The sequence below is a fragment of the Coregonus clupeaformis genome, chromosome 13, assembly GCF_020615455.1.
Source record: "Coregonus clupeaformis isolate EN_2021a chromosome 13, ASM2061545v1, whole genome shotgun sequence".
NCBI lineage: Eukaryota > Metazoa > Chordata > Actinopteri > Salmoniformes > Salmonidae > Coregonus > Coregonus clupeaformis.
In genome coordinates this window covers 38,641,147-38,666,126 of record NC_059204.1, presented here as the reverse complement: position 1 = coordinate 38,666,126, position 24,980 = coordinate 38,641,147, and the positions used below count along the sequence as shown (strand labels likewise).

At 44.7% G+C, this 24,980-nt stretch overlaps 1 protein-coding gene across 2 annotated transcripts in view; it reads right to left on the bottom strand.

Moving 5' to 3' along the window:
• Positions 1-24,980, bottom strand: part of LOC121579894 (roundabout homolog 1-like) — a 267,144-nt gene that overhangs the window by 12,114 nt on the left and 230,050 nt on the right. For both annotated transcript variants that reach the window (XM_041894856.2, XM_045224365.1), the window contains 10 exons: positions 24,527-24,665; positions 22,577-22,704; positions 16,628-16,636; positions 16,195-16,319; positions 15,833-16,004; positions 8,130-8,335; positions 7,790-8,040; positions 2,904-3,070; positions 2,613-2,734; positions 912-1,146 (listed from right to left, as the gene is read on the bottom strand). In XM_041894856.2, the coding sequence (XP_041750790.2) occupies positions 912-1,146; positions 2,613-2,734; positions 2,904-3,070; positions 7,790-8,040; positions 8,130-8,335; positions 15,833-16,004; positions 16,195-16,319; positions 16,628-16,636; positions 22,577-22,704; positions 24,527-24,665 (1,554 nt within the window). The remainder of the gene's footprint in view (positions 1-911; positions 1,147-2,612; positions 2,735-2,903; positions 3,071-7,789; positions 8,041-8,129; positions 8,336-15,832; positions 16,005-16,194; positions 16,320-16,627; positions 16,637-22,576; positions 22,705-24,526; positions 24,666-24,980) is intronic.

The following is a 24,980-nucleotide window of genomic DNA, read 5'->3' as shown; positions in this document are numbered from 1 at the left end:
AATGTTTTGAATTGTAAAGTTATGGAACTAGAATGAATCATTTGTATTCATGTTGTGATAATTGTTAGCATTTGTAAGGTGAGCAGATTTTTGAAAATGTGCAACAATGTTTTCTCTGACGAGCTGGGGCATGGAATACTATCTCGCTCATCCCTCTACATCCTCTTGCAATTATCTGCCTACGGGTATGAAACCCACATGAAGCCACAGGTCAATGTGGCAAGTTTTTCATCAATATAATACAGGAATTGACTGAGCTGATGCTGTGTTGAATGGTACATTGCTGGAGCTTTAGTAATGCCTGGAGGCTTTGTGTCCTGTGCTGTGGTGATGGTGCTAGTCACCTGATGAGAGCAATTAAACTGAATCAGTAGTGCATTGGCCTCGGGAGCTTAGTCACCTCCTGGTTAAAGATAATGAAAGCAGGCATGTCTGTTGTCTCGGGCTCGCTGGGGCTCTACGTATAAACTCAGATAACAATTAACAACGCAATTTGTCTCCACAGCTGCTGCTACGCACTCATCTATACAGAGTACACAAACTGTAAGAGCCCTTTGGAACCGTCACTACACACATATAAGCTTTAAACAATGTGAAACTCCCAAACCTCTCCAATGTTGATTACTACAACCATTCAGTAATGTCCACACATCTCTGGAACAATTAATAAGCACAGTATGGTGTAAGGGATGTGTTATGGTTTCTCAAAATTGTCATTCATTTACTTATACATGTAAAATGTCATTGTCTTTGTTTTAACTTGCCTAGACTACTAAAACTCTCACAAAACAACCTAATCCAACCTAACACTATAACGGCTGTATGAAACCTTTCATCTCCGTCCACACTTCCAATCACAACCCTCTCTAACAGCAGCCCTTGACCCCTGACCCCTGACCCCAGCCTCTTACCTTCCTCCAGCGTCCTGGCCACCTTAACCTCGCTGTCCGCTCCCTGAAACTCATCAAAGAAGGGACGCACTTTGAACTCGTAGGTGACCCCTTTCTTCAGCTGAGGCACCACAGCACCGTCCTCTCCAGGGGTCCGCACCTCGAACACGCCCCACTGCCCCCCTGGCTGGCCCAGCTCAGCAGACGCCCTGTACATCACCTTATAACCCTGTATGTACGGAGACTGCTGCTCCACCTAGTGGCAGAGAAGGGAAATATATATTAGGATTTCTTAGCTGGCATCATACATTTTAGAAGAAGTGTTATGGCCGCGGGAAGATGTTTTGGGTTGGGGGTGCTGTCGAGGGGGGGGAGTAATAAAGGCCCAGTTCACTCATTTTGTGTAGCACCCCTACTTCCCACACTGGAAAAAGGAACACAACTGTAAAGTAGTCTATTAAATAACTATAAAATGTTGGTTGCCATGGCCATTGATTTTTAATATTGTAGTTCCAACCAAAACAATTTAATTGTAAGCCTCTGGGATCTATGAAGCCAGTGTCAAAGAGCCATTATACCAGCAGGACATACTGTAGAACAGTGCTCGCAGATGTTGGCCAGTGTGTCGCATGTAGAAAAACACCACATTCAAAAGTAATATAAATTATGAACCATAACTCTCCTGCTACGTGTGTTGGGCTGGTAACCATATACAGAGAACATCCTCCAGGAGAGGTCTTTAGCCCTGTGCTATGTTGTCCCCCGAGCCCACGGGAGAGCTTAGGTTACACCCCCTCTCATCTCCCAGAGCTCAGAGAAACCACAGCATGAGGTCATCACTAGCCGCCAGTTTCCTGAGAGCCTGGGACTGGTTAGGACACTGCCAGGAGGACACTGCTAACCAGTACTCACAGAAACATTGTCCTCAGAGTTAGGTATCGTAGATACAGCTAAGGAACCTAGCACTTCATAAGCACTTTATGAATGACTGGGCCCATGACTTGTTACTTGGCAATGGCCTATAACAAAGTGTTATCACCCATTTTTTTAAGTATCATGTTCGTGTGTACTGTGCAGTGGCCCTATTAATAATTGTTTGTCCACGTATGCTGAAAGTCAAAAACCCTCCAACCAACGTCCACAGATGCTGGCCATGGGGATGCCTTCTCCCTGCCTGGTTGCCTGGCTTTGGCCCTGCTCAACTAAACACTCTGGCTCTGTTTAGGACTGCACCCCTGACATGTGCAGATGTCAGCTCATACATCACTGATGGAACTAACCCTTAGCCCTTCATGGGGGAGAGAGGGAGAAATGTCTCACAACGTATAAACGTCCTCTATCATAGGCCAGGATCAAAACTCACTCTGTCAGCACAGGTGGTCTTGATTAGGCCAATAGTTCCACATCCTACCCACATCTTCACACAGCTGGCTATACAGCACAGTCTATGCCTACAGACTCAACTATGTGTTCTGAAGAAAATCATTTCTCAATAAATGTAATCATATTTGTGTAGCCTTTTGTGAATATTAGGCATAGCCATGCCAGCACAGCACGGTGTAGGGAGACCAACAGAACAAGCAGTGTAAGAAACTGGGTGTAATAATTCTAAAACAGCTGACACTGACAAACACTAGGGTAACCTCTTCTGGCAGGACTTTATCTGCAGACAGCCCAGGCCCTGTTAGGCCCAGTTAGGCCCAGGGCCAGGACTCTACTCACTGTCCACTGCACCCTGACGGAGGAGGAGGAGAGGATGGTGGGGTTGTGCAGATTGACCACCACGTCCCCTAGCTCCCTCTGGATCTGACGGTGGTCCACTCCTTGGCTTGTGGGAGGGGTGTCTGCATGGGGACACAGAGACAGGAAGTGGTTAGCTCACTCAGGCACTCACTCTGCCCCAGCCAAGCCATGTGGTTAGGATATGAGAACCACTAAGTCTCAGTGTCTCTGTCATCAGATAAATGTTACTCTATCATCAGGTAGAGCTGGTAGAGGAGAGGGTTGTCTCACCTTGTGTTCTGACAGCATCAGTGATAGGGCTGGGGTCACTGAGGCCGTAGGCGTTGGCTGCTCTCACCAGGAACAGGTAGACTGCACCTGGCTTGAGGTTCTTCAGGACAAAGGTCTCTGTCTTCACGTGGTCAGCCAGAGTCACCCAGCTACTCCCCGACGCGTGACTGCACAGAGGGAGGAACAATGGTCAATCACTCACAACAGTGCATACACAGTGCCTTCAGACAGGATTCATACTCCTTGACTTATTCCACATTTTGTTGTGTTACAGCCTGAATTCAAAATGGATTAAATTGATTTGTTTTCTCACCCATCTATACACAATACCCCATACTGACAAAGTGAAAATGTTTTTAGAAATGTTTGCATATTTATTGAAAATGAATTACAGAAATAATCAATTTACGTAAGTATTCAAACCCTTTGCTATGACACTTCAAATTGAGCTCATGTGCATCCAATGTCCTTTGATCATCCTTGAGATGTCACTACAACTTGATTAGAGTCCACCTGTGGCCAATTCAATTGTTTGGACATGATTTAGAAAGAAACACACCTGTCTATATAAGGTCCCACAGTTGACAGTGCATGTCAGAGCAGAAACTATACCATGAAGTCCAAGGAACTGTCTGTAGATCTCCGAGATAGAATTGTGATGATGCATATACATTGGAGAGAACAAGTATTTGATACACTGACGATTTTGCAGGTTTTCCTACTTACAAAGCATTTAGAGGTCTGTAATTTTTATCATATGTACACTCCAGAATATCACATTGTATGATTTTTAAGTAATTAATTTGCATTTTATTGCATGACATAAGTATTTGATCACCTACCAACCAGTAAGAATTCCAGCTCTCACAGACCTGTTAGTTTTTCTTTAAGAAGCCCTCCTGTTCTGCACTCATTACCTGTATTAACTGCACCTGTTTGAACTCGTTACCTGTATAAAAGACACCTGTCCACACACTCAATCAAACAGACTCCAACCTCTCCACAATGGCCAAGACCAGAGAGCTGTGTAAGGACATCAGGGATAAAATTGTAGACCTGCACAAGGCTGGGATGGGCTACAGGACAATAGGCAAGCAGCTTGGTGAGAAGGCAACAATTGTTGGCGCAATTATTAGAAAATGGAAGAAGTTCAAGATTACGGTCAATCACCCTCGGTCTGGGGCTCCATGCAAGATCTCACCTCGTGGGGCATCAATGATCATGAGGAAGGTGAGGGATCAGCCCAGAACTACACGGCAGGACCTGGTCAATGACCTGAAGAGAGCTGGCACCACAGTCTCAAAGAAAACCATTAGTAACACACTACGCCGTCATGGATTAAAATCCTGCAGCGCACGCAAGGTCCCCCTGCTCAAGCCAGCGCATGTCCAGGCCCGTCTGAAGTTTGCCAATGACCATCTGGATGATCCAGAGGAGGAATGGGAGAAGGTCATGTGGTCTGATGAGACAAAAATATAGCTTTTTGGTCTAAACTCCACTCGCCGTGTTTGGAGTAAAAAGAAGGATGAGTACAACCCCAAGAACACCATCCCAACCGTGAAGCATGGAGGTGGAAACATCATTCTTTGGGGATGCTTTTCTGCAAAGGGGACAGGACGACTGCACCGTATTGAGGGGAGTATGGATGGGGCCATGTATCGCGAGATCTTGGCCAACAACCTCCTTCCCTCAGTAAGAGCATTGAAGATGGGTCGTGGCTGGGTCTTCCAGCATGACAACGACCCGAAACACACAGCCAGGGCAACTAAGGAGTGGCTCCGTAAGAAGCATCTCAAGGTCCTGGAGTGGCCTAGCCAGTCTCCAGACCTGAACCTAATAGAAAATCTTTGGAGGAGCTGACAGTCCGTATTGCCCAGCGACAGCCCCCGAAACCTGAAGGATCTGGAGAAGGTCTGTATGGAGGAGTGGGCCAAAATCCCTGCTGCAGTGTGTGCAAATCTGGTCAAGACCTACAGGAAACGTATGATCTCTGTAATTGCAAACAAAGGTTTCTGTACCAAATATTAAGTTCTGCTTTTCTGATGTATCAAATACTTATGTCATGCAATAAAATGCAAATTAATTACTTAAAAATCATACAATGTGATTTTCTGGATTTTTGTTTTAGATTCCGTCTCTCACAGTTGAAGTGTACCTATGATAAAAATACAGACCTCTACATGCTTTGTAAGTAGGAAAACCTGCAAAATCGGCAGTGTATCAAATACTTGTTCTCCCCACTATATCTGGGGAAGGGTATAAATCAATTTCTAGAGTGTTGAAAGTTTCCAAGAGGACAGTGGTCTCCATCATTGGGAAATTGAACAAATATGGAACTACTCAGACTCTGCCTAAAGCTGGCCATCCAACCAAACTGAGCAACCGGGCAAGAAGGACCTTAGTCAGAGAGGTGACAAAGAACCCAATGAACAATCTGACACAACTACAGAGTTCCTTGGCTGAGCTGGGAGAACCTGCCAATAGGACAACAGTCTCTACAGCACTTCACTAATCTGGGCTTTGTGGGAGAGTGGCCAGAGGAAAGCCACTCCTGAGAAAAAGCCACATGATAGCACGACTGGAGTTTTCAAAAAGGCACGAGAAATACTCTGAGAGCATAAGGCAAAATATTCTGTGGTCTGAGGAGAATTTTTTTTACACTTTGGCCTGAATGCAAAGCACTATGTCTGGAGAAAACCAGGCACAGCTCATCACCCGTTTAACACCATCCCTACCGTGAAGCATGATGGGGGCAACATCATGCTATGGGAATGCTTTTCAGCGGCAGGGACTGGGAGACTGGTAAGGATAGGGGAACAATGAATAGAGTCAAATACAGGCAAATCCTTGATGAGAACCTGCTTCAGAGTGCAAACAACCTTTGAGTAGGGAGAAGATGTATGTTCCAACAGGACAATGACCCCAAGCATACAGCCAAAGCAATGCTTGAATGGTTTCAGAACAAGAATGTGAAAGTCCTTGAGTGGCCCAGCCAAAGCCCATACTTGAATCCCATTGAAAATCTGTGGAAAGACTTGAAGATTGCTGTTCACTGCCACTCACCATCTAACTTAACAGAGTTTGAGAAAAAAGGAAGAATGGGAGAAAATCCCCAAATCCAGACGTGCAAAGCTGATAGACATACCCAAGATGACTCAAAGCTGTAATCGCCACCAAAGGTGCTTCTACAAAGTATTGACTCATGGGTGTGAATATTTATGTAAATTAGATATTTCTGTATTTCATTTTCAATAAAAAACATGTTTTCACTTTTTCATTTTGGGGTATTGTGTGTAGATGGTTGACCCAGAAAATATATTTAACCCATTTTGAATTCAGGCTGTAACACAACAAAATGTTGAATAAGTGAAGGGGTATGAATACTTTCTGAAGGCACTGTAGATACAGCCATGAACACACAAAATAGACACACATCTCGGCCCTCCTAAACTTACATTGGCTTGTGAAAGTATTCACCCCCCTTGGCATTTTTCCTATTTTGTTGCCTTACAACCTAGAATTAAAATTGATTTTTTGGGGGTTTGCATCATTTGATTTATACAACATGCCTACCACTTTGAAGATGCAAAATATGTTTTATTGTGAAACAAACAAGAAATAAGACAAAAAAACTGAAAACTTGAGCGTGCATAACTATTCAATAATTTGTAGAGCCACCTTTTGCAGCAGTTACAGCTGCAAGTCTCTTGGGGTATGTCTTTATAAGCTTGGCACATCTAGCCACTGGGATTTTTGCCCATTCTTCAAGGCAAAACTGCTCCAGCTCTTTCAAGTTGGATGGGTTCCGCTGGTGTACAGCAATCTTTAAGTCATACCACAGATTCTCAATTGGATTGAGGTCTGGGCTTTGACTAGGCCATTTCAAGACATTTAAATGTTTCCCTTAAACCACTCGAGTGTTGCTTTAGCAGTATGCTTAGGGTCATTGTCCTGCTGGAAGGTGAACCTCCGTTCCAGTCTCAAATCTCAGGAAGACTGAAACAGGTTTCCCTCAAGAATTTCCCTGTATTTAGCGCCATCCATCTTTCCTTCAATTCTGACCAGTTTCCCAGTCCCTGCTGATGAAAAACATTCCCACAGCATGATTCTGCCACCACCATACTTCACTGTGGGGATGGTGTTCTCGGGGTGATGAGAGGTGTTGGGTTTGCACCAGACATAGCGTTTTCCTTGATGGCCAAAAAGCTCAATTGTAGTCTTATCTGACCAGCGTACCTTCTTCCATATGTTTGGGGAGTCTCTCACATGCCTTTTGGCAAACACCAAACATGTTTGCTTTGGTGGGCGGCCCTCTCTTGGCAGGTTTGTTGTGGTGCCATATTCTTTCCAATTTTTAATAATGGATTTAATGGTGCTCTGTGGGATGTTCAAAGTGTTGGATATTTTTTTATAACCCAACCCTGATATGCACTTCTCCACAACTTTGTCCCTGACCTGTTTGGAGAGCTCCTTGGTCTTCATGGTGCCGCTTGCTTGGTGGTGCCCCTTGCTTAGTGTTGTTGCAGACTCTGGTGCCTTTCAGAACAGGTGTATATATACTGAGATCATGTGACAATTAGATTGCACACAGGTGGATTTTATTTAACTAATTATGTGACTTCTGAAGGTAATTGGTTGCACCAGATCTTATGTAGGGTCTTCATAGCAAAGGGGGTGAATACATATGCACGCATCACTTTTCCGTTATTTATTTTTTAGAATGTTTTGAAACAAGTAATTTTTTTCATTTCACTTCACCAATTTGGACTATTTTGTGTATGTCCATTACATGAAATCCAAATAAAAAATCAATGTATATTACAGGTTGTAATGCAACAAAATAGGAAAAACGCCATGGGGATGAATACTTTTGCAAGGCACTGTACCTGAATGCCTCGATAACATAGGAAGTGGGCGTGGCCCCAGCGTTAGGGTTGGGTTTCCAGGACAGTGTGACAGAGGTGCGGCTGACGTCAGTCACGTCAGGCTTGGACGGGGCACTGGGGATCAGGTTAGGGTCTGTGGGTCGACCCGGCTGGACCACCATTCCAAACTCTTCCACCTCCACGTAGGCCCTCCAGGATGCCTCTCCACTGGGGCTGGACGCCAAACAGGTGTATACACCTGTATCTCCAAGCTGAGGAAACATAGTGTGAGAGTGGTTTCATTCAGTAGTGTCTGAGTGGTAGTCTCTATGTGTGAGAGGGGTGTTATGCTGCCCCCTACCTTAGTGTAGCGGATCTGCAGGGCTCCTGTGTCTATCTGGGTGATGCGGGAGTCCTCGGGGGACACCACCACCCCGTCTTTCTTCCAGTGGACTGTTGGAGTGGGGGTTCCTGTTGCTATGCAACCCAGGACCACTGTGCTGTCCACAGGTACCGTCTGATTGGCTGGGCCCTGTCGGATCACGGGAGGGGGGCGTTCTGACACCACTATTGAAAAGGGAGAGGGAGAATGTACTGTTTAATACCAGTTATACTGTCGCAATCAGACCTGGGTTCAAATACTATTCAGGGTATTTCAATTACTTGGGAAGTAAGTATTTCACTTTCTTTTCAAGACAAGTAGTTGAATATTGGAATGCATTTGGAAATACATTTGAAAGTATTTTATTAAAATCTCAAATAAACTGACTCAAATAAACTCCCATGCATTTAACCCAAGTTTTTGAAAATAGTATTAAAAATACACTGAGTATACAACACATCAAGAACACCTGCTCTTTCCATGACATAGAATGACCAGGTGAATCCAGGTGAAAGCTTTGATCGCTTATTGATGTCTTATGATCCCTTATGATCCTTTATTGATGTCCACTCCAATCAGTATAGATTAACGGGAGGAGGAAGGATTTTTAAGCCTTGAGACAATTGAGACATGGATTGTGTATGTGTGCCATTCACTGGATGAATGGGCAAGACAAAAGATTTAAGTGCCTTTTGAACGGGGTATGATAGTAGGTGCCAGGCGCACCGGTTTGTCAAGAACTGCAACACTGCTGGGTTTTTCACGCTTAACAGTTTCCTGTGTGAATGGTCCACCACCCAAAGGACATCCAGCCAACTTCAAATCAAATCAAATTTTATTGGTCACATTTACATATTTAACAGATGTTATTGCGGGTGTAGCGAAATGCTTGTGTTCCTAGCTCCAAAAGTGCAGTAGTATCTAACAATTAACAACAATACACACAAATCTCAAAGTAAAATAATGGAATTAAGAAATATATACAGTACCAGTCAAAAGTTTGGACACACCTACTCATTCAAGGGTTTATCTTTATTTTTACTATTTTTTACATTGTAGAATAATAGTGAAGACATCAAAACTATGAAATAACACATATGGAATCATGTTGTAACCAAAAAAGTGATAAACAAATCAAAATATATTTTATATTTGAGATTCTTCAAATAGCCACCCCCTTTGCCTTGATGACAGCTTTGTACACTCTTGGCATTCTCTCAACCAGCTTCACCTGGAATGCTTTTCCAACAGTCATGAAGGAGTTCCCACACATGCTCAGCACTTGTTGGCTGCTTTTCCTTCACTCTGCCGTCCGACTCATCCCAAACCATCTCAATTGGGTTGAGGACGGGGGATTGTGGATGCCAGGTCATCTGATACAGCACTCCATCACTCTCCTTCTTGGTAAAATAGCCCTTACACAGCCTGGAGGTGTCCTGTTGAAAAACAAATTATAGTCCCACTAAGCCCAAACCAGATGGGATGGCGTATAGCTGCAGAATGCTGTGGTAGCCATGCTGGTTAAGTGTGCCTTGAATTCTAAATAAATCACAGACAGTGTCACCAGCATGGCTACCACGATGGGAACTACACATTCGGAGATCATCCATTCACCCACACCGCATCTCACAAAGACACAGCAGTTTGAAACAAAAATGTCCAATTTGGACTCCAGACCAAAGGACACATTTCCACCGGTCTAATGTCCATCACTCAATTTTCTTGGCCCAAGTAGGTATCTTCTTCTTATTGGTGTCCTTTAGTAGTGGTTTCTTTGCAGAAAATCGACCATGAAGGTCTGATTCACACAGTCCCCTCTGAACAGTTGATATTGAGAAGTGTCTGTGACTTGAAGCATTTATTTGGGCTGCAATTTCTGAGGCTGGTAACTCTAATGAACTTATCCTCTGCAGCAGAGTTAACTCTGGGTCTTCCATTCCTGTGGCGTTCCTCATGAGAGCCAGTTTCATCATAGTGCTTGATGGTTTTTGCGACTTCAACTGAAGAAACTTTAAAAGTTCTTGACATTTTCCATTTTGACTGACCATGTCTTAAAGTAATGATGGACTGTCATTTATCTTAGCTTATTTGAGCTGTTCTTGCCATAATATGGACTTGGTCTTTTACAAAATAGGGCTATCTTCTGTATACCCCCACTACCTTGTCACAACACAACTGATTGGCTCAAATGCATTAAGAAGGAAATCAATTCCACAAATTAAGTTTTAAGAAGGCACACCTGTTAAATGAAATGCATTCCAGGTGACTACCTCATGAAACTGGTTGAGAGAATGCCAAGAGTGTGCAAAGCTGTCATCAAGGCAAAGGGTGGCTATTTGAAGAATCTCAAATATAAAATATATTTTGATTTGTTTAACACTTTCTTGGTTAATACATGATTCCATATGTGTTATTTCATAGTTTTGATGTCTTCACTATTATTCTACAATGTAAAAAAATGTAAAAATAATGAAAAACCCTTAAATGAGTAGGTGTCCAAACTTTTGACTGGTAGTGTAAATATTAGGACGAGCATTGACTATAATACAGTAAAATACAGTATATAAATATACAGTGGGGATAAAAAGTATTTAGTCAGCCACCAATTGTGCAAGTTCTCCCACTTAAAAAGATGAGAGAGGCCTGTAATTTTTTATCATAGGTACACGTCAACTATGACAGACAAATTGAGAAGAAAAAAATCCAGAAAATCACATTGTAGGATTTTTAATGAATTTATTTGCAAATGATGGTGGAAAATAAGTATTTGGTCACCTACAAACAAGCAAGATTTCTGGCTCTCACAGACCTGTAACTTCTTCTTTAAGAGGCTCCTCTGTCCTCCACTCGTTACCTGTATTAATGGCACATGTTTGAACTTGTTATCAGTATAAAAGACACCTGTCCACAACCTCAAACAGTCACACTCCAAACTCCACTATGGCCAAGACCAAAGAGCTGTCAAAGGACACCAGAAACAAAATTGTAGACCTGCACCAGGCTGGGAAGACTGAATCTGCAATAGGTAAGCAGCTTGGTTTGAATAAATCAACTGTGGGAGCAATTATTAGGAAATGGAAGACATACAAGACCACTGATAATCTCCCTCGATCTGGGGCTCCACGCAAGATCTCACCCCGTGGGGTCAAAATGATCACAAGAACGGTGAGCAAAAATCCCAGAACCACACGGGGGACCTAGTGAATGACCTGCAGAGAGCTGGGACCAAAGTAACAAAGCCTACCATCAGTAACACACTATGCCGCCAGGGACTCAAATCCTGCAGTGCGAGACGTGTCCCCCTGCTTAAGCCAGTACATGTCCAGGCCCGTCTGAAGTTTGCTAGAGTGCATTTGGATGATCCAGAAGAGGATTGGGAGAATGTCATATGGTCAGATGAAACCAAAATAGAACTTTTTGGTAAAAACTCAACTCGTTGTGTTTGGAGGACAAAGAATGCTGAGTTGCATCCAAAGAACACCATACCTACTGTGAAGCATGGGGGTGGAAACATCATGCTTTGGGGCTGTTTTTCTGCAAAGGGACCAGGACGACTGATCCATGTTAAGGAAAGAATGAATGGGGCCATGTATCGTGAGATTTTGAGTGAAAACCTCCTTCCATCAGCAAGGGCATTGAAGATGAAATGTGGCTGGGTCTTTCAGCATGACAATGATCCCAAACACACCGCCCGGGGCAACGAAGGAGTGGCTTCGTAAGAAGCATTTCAAGGTCCTGGAGTGGCCTAGCCAGTCTCCAGATCTCAACCCCATAGAAAATCTTTGGAGGGAGTTGAAAGTCCGTGTTGCCCAGCGACAGCCCCAAAACATCACTGCTCTAGAGGAGATCTGCATGGAGGAATGGGCCAAAATACCAGCAACAGTGTGTGAAAACCTTGTGAAGACTTACAGAAAACGTTTGACCTGTGTCATTGCCAACAAAGGGTGTATAACAAAGTATTGAGAAACTTTTGTTATTGACCAAATACTTATTTTCCACCATATTTTGCAAATAAATTCATAAAAAATCCTACAATGTGATTTTCTGGATTTTTTTTTCTCATTTTGTCTGTCATAGTTGACGTGTACCTATGATGAAAATTACAGGCCTCTCTTATCTTTTTAAGTGGGAGAACTTGCACAATTGGTGACTGACTAAATACTTTTTTTCCCCACTGTAAAATGAGTAAAGCAGTATGTAAACATTATTAAAGTGACCAGTGTTCCATTACTAAAGTGACCAGTGATTCCATGTCTATGTACATAGGACAGCAGCCTCTAAGGTGGAGGGTTGAGTCGCCGGGTGATAGCCGGCTAGTGACAGTGACTAAGTTCAGGGCAGGGTACTGGGTGGAGGCAGGCTAGTGATGGCTATTTAACAGTCTGATGGCCTTGAGATAGAAGCTATTTTTCAGTCTCTCGGTCCCAGCTTTGATGCACCTGTACTGACCTCGCCTTCTGGATGATAGCGGGGTGGACAGGCTGTGGCTCGGGTGGTTGATATCCTTGATGATCTTTTTAGCCTTCCTCGGTTGCTGTAAGTGTCCTGGAGGGCAGGCAGTGTGCCCCCAGTGATGTGTTGGGAAGACCACACCACCTTCTGGAGAGCCCTGCAATTGTAGGCGGTGCCATTGCCATACCAGGCGGTGATGCAGCCCGACAGGATGCTCTGAATGGTGCATCTGTAGAAGTTGGTGAGGTTCTTTGAGGCCAAGCCCGTTTTGTTGACGTTGAGGGAGAGGTTATTTTCCTGGCACCACTCCGCCAGGGCCCTCACCTCCTCCCTGTAGGCTGTCTCATCATTGTTGGTAATCAGGCCTACTACTGTTGTGTCGTCTGCAAACCTGATGATTGAGCTGGAGGTGTGCGTGGCCACGCAGTCATGGGTGAACAGGGAGTACAGGAGGGGGCTGAGCACGCACCCTTGTGGGGCCCCTGTATTGAGGATCAGCGTAGTGGAGGTGTTATTTCTTACCTTCACCACCTGGGGACGGCCTGTCAGGAAGTCCAGGACCCAGTTGCACACAGCGGGGTTCAGACCCAGGTCCCCGAGCTTAATGAGGAGCTTGGAGGGTACTATGGTGTTGAAGGCTGAGCTGTAGTCAATTAGCAGCATTCTTACATAGGTATTCATCTTGTCTAGATGGGTAGGGGAGTATGCACTGCGATGGCGATTGCATCGTCTGTGGATCTATTGGGGCGGTATGCAAATTGAAGTGGGTCTAGGGTGTCAGATAAGGTGGAGGTGATATGATCCTTAACTAGCCTCTCAAAGCACTTCATTTAGTTCAGTTACCTTTGCTTTCTTGGGTACAGGAACAATGGTGGACATCTTGAAGCAAGTGGGGACAGCAGAATGGTATAGGGAGAGATTGAAAATGTCTGTAAACACTCCAGCCAGCTGGTCTGCGCATGCTCTGAGGATGCGGCTAGGGATGCCGTCTGGGCCGGCAGCATTGCGAGGGTTAACATGCTTAAATGTCTTACTCACGTCGGCCACGGAGAACGAGAGCCCACAGTCCTCGGGAGCGGGCCGCGTCAGTGGCACTGTGTTATCATCAAAGTGGGCAAGAAGGTGTCGGGAGCAAGACGTCGGTGTCCGCGACGTGGCTGGTTTTCCCTTTGTAATCCTTGATTTTCTGGAGTCACATACGCCACATACGTCTCGTGTCTGAGCCGTTGAATTGCGACTCCACTTTTGCCTGTTTGATTGCCTTACGGAGGGCATAACTGCTCTGTTTTTATTCAACCTTATTCCCAGTCACCTTGCCGTGGTTAAATGCGGTGGTTCACGCTTTCAGTTTTGCGCGAATGCTGCCATCTATCCATAGTTTTGATTTGGGAAGGTTTTAATACTTGACACAACTGTGGGAAGCATTGGAGTCAACATGGGCCAGCATCCCTGTGGAACGCTTTCGACACATTGTAGACTCCATTCCCCGAAGAATTGAGGCTGTTCTGAGGGCAAAAAGGTGTGTGCAACTCAATACTAGGAAGGTGTTCCTAATGTTTGTTATACTCAACAACAAAAAATATTTCAAATAGCAGGCTATTTATAGGAAATTATTTGAAAATACTATTTTAAAAAACATCCAATGTAAGTAGTTGATTCGGGCCACATTATTTGAAAAGACTGAAATACACAGAACATATGTATTTAAATAAAAAAGACTCAAATACACATGGTCTAACCCAGGTCTGACCCAAGTCTGGTCAGAATAAATAGTTATCTCTATCATCCCTTCAGATTTAGAGAGAAATAAGGAATGGAGAGAATAGAATGGAGAAAATAGAATGGAGAGAAAAGAGACAGACAGAAAATCAAGGACAGATGAGATGTGAGAGATATTGAGGAAAATTGGCATGAGAAGAACACAATAGGAGTGACAGGTTGGGCAGTGTAGGGGAATAGAAATCAGATTATCCCAATGCCCAGAGCAACTGGCTAATCATTGGGCAGTAGTAGGAGCACCACGGACCAACAAATAACAAATCCCATTTAGATAGCAGCCAGCCATCACTCTCCCACTTCACAACCCAGTGGAAATAGAGGGGAAAAGGCTCTCCAAAATCAGAGGCACAGGGGAAAAGAATGGAAATACCTTGAAAACCACCAGAGGTAATGGCAGCAAGTTATTTCCATACAAATACACCATTCAAACTGCGGGGGAGGAGGGGAAAGGGGGAGAGAGATGGAGGGGGAAGGGAGAGGGGAGAGACGGGTAGGCCTATTCACTAGAAGGAGAAATAAGGGATGGCAGAGTGAGGAGTGCTACGTAGATTAAATCAAACATGCTACATCCTTGTTTCATTTCCATTAAGTGTAATTGAGTGTACATTAAGTGGGTGACTCTCATTTCCCTGGCGCGGCTGCAGAAAGCATTACCATATGATTACCCAGAACCAATAGCTGCCACTGCTGAAGTCACCGCCATGCACAGACAACGCCTGCCGCCTGTACCAGCCTCAGGCAATTATGTTAATTAACTTAATATATGTACATAGTGAAGACACACATGCATCCACACACGCACACACACACACGCTCATACTCTCTCAGGTCAGTTTATTATAACCAAGTAGACTTTGCTGCTGGTGCTGGCTGCTGTAATTACTGTTGTAGGTCTTGGAGCCAGACTCAACATTTTAATTCTGTTTTTAATAACTGATGCAATTATCAGGATGATCATAATTCGGTTCACCAGCATGGCATTAGGGAGGAGAATGAAAGGTGTCTGTGTTTAAATATGTGTGTGTGCGTGTTTGTCTGTGTGTGTAAAAATGTGTGTGTATGAAAATGTGATTATGTGTGTGTGTGTTTTGGGGGAGGGTTCAATTGGGAAGGAGGGTATGGGCGGTCTGCATGCACTGTCACCATGGGAACAGGTGATTTGGAGCCCAAACGCCTGCAGCTGAGGGTTCCTGAAATCACTCCAACAACAATTAGTCACCAAGGCCAACAGTAACCAGTACAAAACACTGAACCATAAAGGCCACAGCATCTCACCAGTCTACAGGAGAGGCTGATCTGCCATACATCCAGTCAGCAAAGCAGCTAGTAGTTATTCAGTAATTCAGCATTTTCCAATCATGGAGACACAACTCAGTCAACCAGGCCAATGGAGGAGCTTTGGTCAGTTGATTAGAGGAAACCATCCCTCCCTCCTCCCCTCCCTCACTCACTGTCAGTGACCTCCAGCAGGGCCTTGGTGATGACGGAGCCAGCGATGTTGAGGGCCTGACAGCTGTAGTAGCCAGCGTCAGAGCGCTGGGCGTCTGCGATGGTCAGACTGCCTGTCTGAGACACGGAAAGTCGGCTGAAGGGCTGAGGGGGCTGGTAGGAGAAAAGCAGGCTCTGGAGGACGGAGAGAAAGAGACAGAGTGGTCTTGAGACTGGAATTACATGTCTACGCTTGAGACATCCACTGGACATGGAGTTATCAATAACCTACACTCTAAGGATACGGTGCATTCAATACCCGTTCTTCAACATATAGGCCTATGTATCAACATATATAACTTAGATAAACTGTATAGTATCTCACATTGCTGCCCTCCCTCTGCCAGAAGATAGCAGGCTGAGGGTTGCCAGTGGCTTCACACTGGAAGGTGACCATTCTCCCAACTGCTACCACCTGGTTTCTGGGGCGCATGGCGAACGCTGGGGGCACTGCAGGGGTGGAGAGATGGATCTTGGTTTAACAGGACAAACATTGAAAAATTTTGCAAGCATTGCAATAGAATAATAAAATAAATCCTAAAAATCACATAAAATAGGATGAAATAATGACTATGTTTACCTTTTTTTCACTTAAATAGATGTATTTTATTTTATTACCCACTTACTCCCAGTTGCTCATGACAACTGAAATGTGAACTCCTATTGGAGGATTGGAGGGAGGAGAGGAGGACTGTAATGACTAATGATGTCGTGTTGCTGTCAGTGCGGAGGAGGATGACTGACGGATGACAACTTACCAGTGAAGACTACAAGAGAAGAGAAGAGAAGCAAACACAAGAGCAGGAGATGAATAATGATGACAGACACATGCGATGGCAAATGCTTACCAGTCAATCATTAAACATTTTCAACAAACACGTTGATGAATGAATACATGAATGAGTAAATGAATGGAATAAACAACAATCTGATACACCGTGAGGGGCATATGCTGCACAGAAGCTCTGTTTGTGTGGTAGAGTAACAGTCCAGTCACTGTCCAGTCACCGTGTGTTAACTATGGTTGGTCTCAGGAGGAGTGGGCTTCATGTGTGTTTAATGAATGGGACCCCACTGGAAGACTGCTTCAGTGTGTGTTTGACTGTAAATACATCTCCCTCCCTCCAACTACATTCCTCAACACTAGCAAAAACACACATGTATGTAGTTACTGTGGACATCCACAATCTCACACACACATGCATGCTGCCTCAAATAACTTCATATGCAGTATTTTATCACTATTACACTATAGTAGAATGGAAATCTCCTTTCTTAATGACACAAAGAAAAAAATCCAGAACACAGAGAGACATGTGAGACCTTAAAGAAAGGTCCAGACAAAGGGAGGAGAGGAAGGAAGGACACAGATGGGGGGGAAGACAGAGAAAAAGCAATGTTGTTGTTGTTGGATTTGGCTGTGACCTTTAAACCCCCTAACCACCAACCCTGACAGCCATGTTTCCTGAGCGGGACTTGATGAATATGTGACCATGGACATAAAAAGAGCCGGGGTCCAGCTCCCAGCATGCCGTGCTGGATGTAGTAGAGGAAGCGGAGCATCTCTTCCTGCCCCCATGCCTAAGTGTGTTGAGCTCAGACCAGACCCCCTTTACGGGCCACATGCCCACCCAGCTACAGGCTCCCACCATATTTCATTTACTATATTTCATATACTAAGAAAAAATGTAATCATTTCCATTTACTGAATACTATGCACATGGATAAGACTATGTTTCCATCACTATGTATTTCTGTGTAATATTTAGGATTTTCATTTATGTGGAGTAATATGGGAACTTAATAAATCACAGGGAACAAAGATAATTTCCTTGGCAAATGTGCGCACGCACGCGCGCATACACACAGACAACAGTGGTGGGAGTGTTTGAAAGGTTTGTTGTCGTGCTGATAGATCCACACTGAAAGCCTAGTGCTGACCCCTGACTTGCAGCATGTGTTTTATGGGGTTAGCTGGGGCCAGATTCATGAATTACCCTGGCAGGTTTATAGGGTGATTGGAGGCGGTGTTGAGGGGACACACGAGCTCTTGTGTTTGGTCAGTTGAATGGGACAGTAAAGTGAGGGTGGAGAGGTGGGATGGAGTGTGAGAGTAGGTATCTTGGAGCGTGTGTGTGAATGTGTGTACTGTATTTGTGCCGATGTGTATGTGTATGTGTGTGTGTGTCTCTTTGTATGTGTCGCGCACGTGTGTGTGTATTACTGTGTGTGCTCAGTAGGGTCGCTGGGACAAGGCGTGGCCTGTTCCCATCCCTATGAGACCCATTGGACCTGTTGACTCAAAGGTGTGAAAAGCCTTACATGGGAGTGTTGGGTTGAGTTACGAGGCTAGCCAGCCCTGCGGCCTGTTTGGACAGAGTTACAACCCCCCAATGAACACATAAACCTGGAGGGGAGAGAGAAGGGGATGAACTCTACTACAGTTCAGACACTCGGAGACCGGAACTTCCTCTCTCTCCCTCTGGGTGTAGAGCTAGGCCTATAGAGAGACTTATAGACTGAGGGCTTCATATGTCTGTAAAGGCTGTGGCACACTGTGAGTCTTAGAGCCTATAAAGGAGCTGAACAGTGATATGCATGGATAGGCAAGTGACCAAGGGCCATTGTGGTGAGACAGACAGAGAGAGAGAGAGAGAGAGAGAGAGAGAGAGAGAGAGAGAGAGAGAGAGAGAGAGAGAGAGAGAGAGAGAGAGAGACACCCGTGTGGCTCAGTTGGTAGAGCATGGGGGTTGTGGGTTTGATTCCCACGGGGGACCAGTACGAAAATGTACGCACTCACTACTGTAAGTCGCTCTGAATAAGAGAGGTATAGCTGTAGAAAGAACAGAAAAGGGTGAAGCTTAAGACTTTACTTTGAGGAGAAAATACAGGAATCCAGATAATACTGTGCCAATTACTTAAAAATGTTACAAGGTGATCTGGAGTGTTGGCACTAGTTAAAGTGTGATAAACGACCTCAGTAAAAGTGTTAGGTGATGGAAAATATGCCTGAAAACATATTTGGAGAAAACCCTGTGTGCAAGCCTTGTGTTTGGAATGAAAGCAGTTTGACTGGAGTGAGGAGGCCTCCAATGTGTTTTGATTTCCACTACTGATAATGTGGCCTGGCTGCACCAATCACACGGCCAGACTGAGTCTAGAGGAAACAAGCCCTTAGTCTCCTGCCTGCCCTGTTGAATATGTTCAAACACAGCAAGGACATTAGAATGTTTGTGTTTGAGGCAGAAAACAGCTTATTCTGGTACTTGTGTAACAATGAATACTAGCGCATCTCTCTAGTCAGAAACTATGACTTGAGATACACTGAAAATACATTGATTGAAAGGAGGGGTTATAAAAAGTAAAAATGTGCTGCTCCTAATGTTACCTTCAAAGCTGCTTCTCTCTCTCTCTCTCTCTCTCTCTCTCTCTCTCTCTCTCTCTCTCTCTCTCTCTCTCTCTCTCTCTCTCTCTCTCTCTCTCTCTCTCTCTCTCTCTCTCTCTCTCTCTCTCTCTCTCTCTCTCTCTCTCTCTCTCTCTCTCTCTCTCTCTCTCTCTCTCGCTCTCTCTCTCTCCTTATTATCTCGTTGACCTGAACCCTCAAGTATCTCCAGATGAGATAGTGTTTGTCAGACAGTGCTGTTGTTATGTCTCATTTCCTTCAGGGGAGATCTGCTCTCCCCCTCCTCTTCCCTCCCCCTCCCCCTTCCTCCCTCTCCTCCTCCCCCTTTCCTCTCTGTCCACTGCTGGTTGGTGAAATCAGGTATAAGAGAGAACAGGAAGGAAAATTAAAAGTGTGAGACAGAAAAAAAGAAAACCACCTACTACACTCTTAGAAAAAAAGCTGCTATGTAGAACCTAAAAGGGTTGTTTGGCTGTCCCCATAGGAGAACCCTTTTTGGTTCCAGGTCAGACACGGCACCAGGATAAAGTGACTAAGGGGGCAGTTGAAATGGGCGAAGGGGCAAAAGATTTTGGGGTTCTTGCATTGGAATTAAATTGAATTCTGTTTATATAATCACGCTATACCACAATAAACATAAAGTTAAAATGCAGAGACTCAGCGATAATTGAGTGCTTTTGAAATCTGTAGCCTATCTCTGCTGCACTGTTTCAGCACAATGGACAGCACCCTCCAGCTAGGCCATTTTGGTAATGAATATATGCTACAAGATAGATAAGACAATTCACCTATTGACAGCCTACGTGAATGCAGCTGTACACACGTCTTACCAAAATAATGCAAACTAAATGCTGAAAGTAGTAGCCTAGTTAGTCATGCATGCAAATCAAAATACTGAATAGCAGTTTGACTTAGAATACCCGCACAACTGCAAATGCGAATGAATGCCAACAGAACAAAATCAATCTAAATTTAGGCTAGTAACATTAATAGTAAACAAACACAGTAAACAAAAGGCAAATGGAGATCCAAATAACAAAAACATAGCCTACAGCCTACTACAGTGAGATGCAGACATGCACAACTGTCTTGCCAAATAAATAGGCCTTTACAGGCCCGCTTCAAACATAGAAATTAATGTCGCTTGCTCATGAGTTCAGCAACACTTTGTGATATGGCACAATACACTTCTATGAATCAAATTGCACCCACATAATCAATTAAGCAATGCCAGCCTACCATAAACACATTTCCAATACGCACAGTTCCATTTAAAGCAACGAAAACCAATAGGCTACCAAGAAAACCATAATAGCATCTGCAGTAAGAGTATTCCAGCCACTCTCTTCCTATGAACCAGTTGCTATTAAATGAACGTTTTAGGACAGAAAACCTGCGGCTAGGGTAGGAATCTAGGCTAACCTGGGCTGGCTGCTCTGTTCAAAGATCATCAGGAACAGTCAGATGTGGAGGCGGCTGTGGAGCCATTATCCTGGTGGCGCTAGTGGAAGGGTGGGTAGGCTCACACGGAGCTAGCTGGAGCTCGGCAGCATCATCACTGCTGGGCTTGGCGGCGGCATCTGTGGTTTGAGGCTGATGCTCACTGCTCTCCTTCTCCTTTGTTTGGGTACTTTGGCAAAGATTAGCTGTTCGAGCTAGCTAAATAGGCTAAGGCTAATAACAGTAACACTTTTTACAGCTAGCTATCTAAGAGTGAAGCAGCTTCAATGGTAAACTTGACCCCACCCTTATAAATCAAAATCAAATATTACAGGCGGAGGTGTATCACATTATTCACTTAGCCTATCACAGAGATGAGAAGTGTTTTTTCTTGCTTTTTATGGAAACCCAAAGGAGTCATACCTAACTGCCAAGTGGCTTTCCATAGCCCCCCTACACAGCACAGCAGAGATACAGATTATTTTGCGCCAACTTGTCAGTCAATCAATTTTTGCTATTTTTATATAGGGACATAAAACTAAAGGTGAGGGGGCTAAGCCCCCTTTAGCTCCCTCGTGGAGCCAGACCCGTTAAGTAGAACCCTTTTGGGTTCCATGTAGAACCCTTTCCACAGAGGATTTTACATGGAACCCAAAAGGATTTTACCTTGAACCGAAAAGGGTTATACCTGGAGCCAAAAAGGATTTTCCTAGGGACAGCCGAAGAACCCTTTTGGAACCCCTTTTTCTGTGTACACCGTACTTAGACAGCTACACCCTTCCCTCCAATTAAGACAATCTGTACGAATCTGCTATCTGTTCTTCCTCTCCTCTGTTCAGACCCTAAATTAGACCCTGGTCCCCCTCTTTTCCCAGGCAGGCAGGTCTGGTGTAGAGTAGACTGTGTAATTGGAACCATGTCATTCCCAGCGTGGGACCCAGGCTTGTCTTTAATTAAGCCCTGCTCTCTCTCTCTCTCTCTCTCTCTCTCTCTCTCTCTCTCTCTCTCTCTCTCTCTCTCTCTCTCTCTCTCTCTCTCTCTCTCTCTCTCTCTCTCTCTCTCTCTCTCTCTCTCTCTCTCTCTCTCTCTCTCTCTCTCTCTCTCTCTCTCTCTCTCTCTCTCTCTCTCTCTCTCTCTCTCTCTCTCTCTCTCTCTCTCTCTCTCTCTCTCTCTCTCTCTCTCTCTCTCTCTCTCTCTCTCTCTCTCTCTGTGTCACTGGGCCACAGTATGGCATGGAAACTGTGTGTGTGTATGTGTGCCTGTATGTCTGTGTGTGTGTGTGTGTGCATGCGTGTGTGTGCGAGTGTGTGTGTGTAGTGAGGTGTTACTGTTCATTTCCTGCCGTCAGTCCCTGTGCTGGGGGGAGGGTCATTGTGGCAGGGAATCCCTGCTCACAAATGAACCCACTTCCTGGTGCCTCATCAACACGCCCATCTGGGCTCCTATTCAGAACTGTTACACTGATCCAGTCATGGTTAGACTGTGGCTAGTAGAGTGCTGATTGCTTCAGAACTGATATGAACCCAAGCCAAGGGGATACAGTAAATGACATAACTTCACAGATTGAACTGATAACCTAGCTCAGTCTGTTACCCTGGGAACTGCTTGACTTGACAGGGCAGGCCAGAGATCAGTGGGGTGATACTCCATGGTGTGGCTAGACAGGGTTAGGTAAGATATCCAACTGCTCTGAGAACAGCTGTCTTCTTCTTCACACTTTCTCTAACATTACATGAACGTGAGAGCAACAGCTGCACAGCATAAACCCAGTCTGCACATTTCATAGTCTGTGCACCTTTCATGTCAAACAGCAGGTATGACCAGGGTTGGGGTTAGGGTTTCGGTCGGGGGAGGTTGTACTGACCGTGTACGGTCAGTGTAGCGGACGCCTCTGCCTTTCCCACCATGTTCTCTACAACACACGTGTAGGAGCCCTCGTCTGATGGTGTTACACCACGCACACTCAGAGTGTGGTCCTCCAGGATCTCATACCTACAGACACACACAGAGGGAGAGAGAGATAGAGATAGCGAGAGATCGACGTGAGACAAACATGATGGTATGCACACTGTAATATCCTATGCATCTAATTCCATGACCAGATGTGACCCTGCATGTGCATAAGGTTTAGATCAGAGTATGAATCTATGATGTGTACAGTGGGGAGAACAAGTATTTGATACACTGCCGATTTTGCTGGTTTTCCTACTTACAAAGCACGTAGAGGTCTGTAATTTTTATCATAGGTACACTTCAACTGTGAGAGACGGAATCTAAAAAAATCCAGAAAATCACATTGTATGATTTTTAAGTAATTAATTTGCATTTTATTGCATGACATAAGTATTTGATCACCTACCAACCAGTAAGAATTCCGGCTCTCACAGACCTGTTAGTTTTTCTTTAAGAAGCCCTCCTGTTCTCCACTCATTACCTGTATTAACTGCACCTGTTTGAACTCGTTACCTGTATAAAAGACACCTGTCCACACACTCAATCAAACAGACTCCAACCTCTCCACAATGGCCAAGACCAGACAGCTGTGTAAGGACATCAGGGATAACATTGTAGACCTGTACAAGGCTGGGATGGGCTACAGGACAATAGGCAAGCAGCTTGGTGAGAAGGCAACAACTGTTGGCGCAATTATTAGAAAATGGAAGAAGTTCAAGATGACGGTCAATCACCCTCGGTCTGGGGCTCCATGCAAGATCTCACCTGGTGGGGCATCAATGATCATGAGGAAGGTGAGGGATCAGCCCAGAACTACACGGCAGGACCTGGTCAATGACCTGAAGAGAGCTGGTACCACAGTCTCAAAGAAAACCATTAGTAACACACTACGCCATCATGGATTAAAATCCTGCAGCGCACGCAAAGGTCCCCCCTGCTCAAGCCAGCGCATGTCCAGGCCCGTCTGAAGTTTGCCAATGACCATCTGGATGATCCAGAGGAGGAATGGGAGAAGGTAATGTGGTCTGATGAGACAAAAATAGAGCTTTTTGGTCTAAACTCCACTCGCCGTGTTTGGAAGAAGAAAAAGGATGAGTACAACCCCAAGAACACCATCCCAACCGTGAAGCATGGAGGTGGAAACATCATTCTTTGGGGATGCTTTTCTGCAAAGGGGACAGGACGACTGCACCGTATTGAGGGGAGGATGGATGGGGCCATGTATCGCGAGATCTTGGCCAACAACCTCCTTCCCTCAGTAAGAGCATTGAAGATGGGTCGTGGCTGGGTCTTCCAGCATGACAACGACCCGAAACACACAGCCAGGGCAACTTAGGAGTGGCTCCGTAAGAAGCATCTCAAGGTCCTGGAGTGGCTTAGCCAGTCTCCAGACCTGAACCCAATAGAACATATTTGGAGGGAGTTGAAAGTCTGTATTGCCCAGCGACAGCCCCGAAACCTGAAGGATCTGGAGAAGGTCTGTATGGAGGAGTGGGCCAAAATCCCTGCTACAGTGTGTGCAAACCTGGTCAAGACCTACAGGAAACGTATGATCTCTGTAATTGCAAACAAAGGTTTCTGTACCAAATATTAAGTTCTGCTTTTCTGATGTATCAAATAATTATGTCATGCAATAAAATGCAAATTCATTACTTAAAAACCATACAATGTGATTTTCTGGATTTTTGTTTTAGATTCCGTGTCTCACAGTTGAAGTGTACCTATGATACAAATTACAGACCCCTACATGCTTTGTAAGTAGGAAAACCTGCAAAATCAGCAGTGTATCAAATACTTGTTCTCCCCACTGTAAGTATGTAATATAAAGGCAGTATAGTAGTGCTGGGCCATCCATCCGTACCTCCCCTTAGGCAGGTCTGCGTCCTCTTTCCTCCAGCGGACAGTGGGGACCGGATCTCCCCGCGCCTCACAGTGGAACTCCACACTCTCATCTGCCAGCACCATAATACTACTGGGCCTCTTCACAAACCCTGGGCGCTCTGGGGGAGGGGGAGAGCATCATCATCATCATTGCTGTCATCATTATTGACATCATCATCATCACTATCTTAATCGTCAAAATAATCACTATTCTTTATGTTAAGATGTGCATGGCAGTCTACAGAGAGCCACCGCAGTGCACACTTTCTTCCTCCATTCCCTAGAGTTTCAATGTAGTCGCATGCTGGTTTATGTTAACATTGGCATTCTACAGTATAACATACATTTGAAGTTGAACTGAAATCTTAGCCTGGATCTTCAACCCTAGCCCTTAGAAAATAAGCGTCTATACCAGGCGGTGTCAGAGGAAGGCC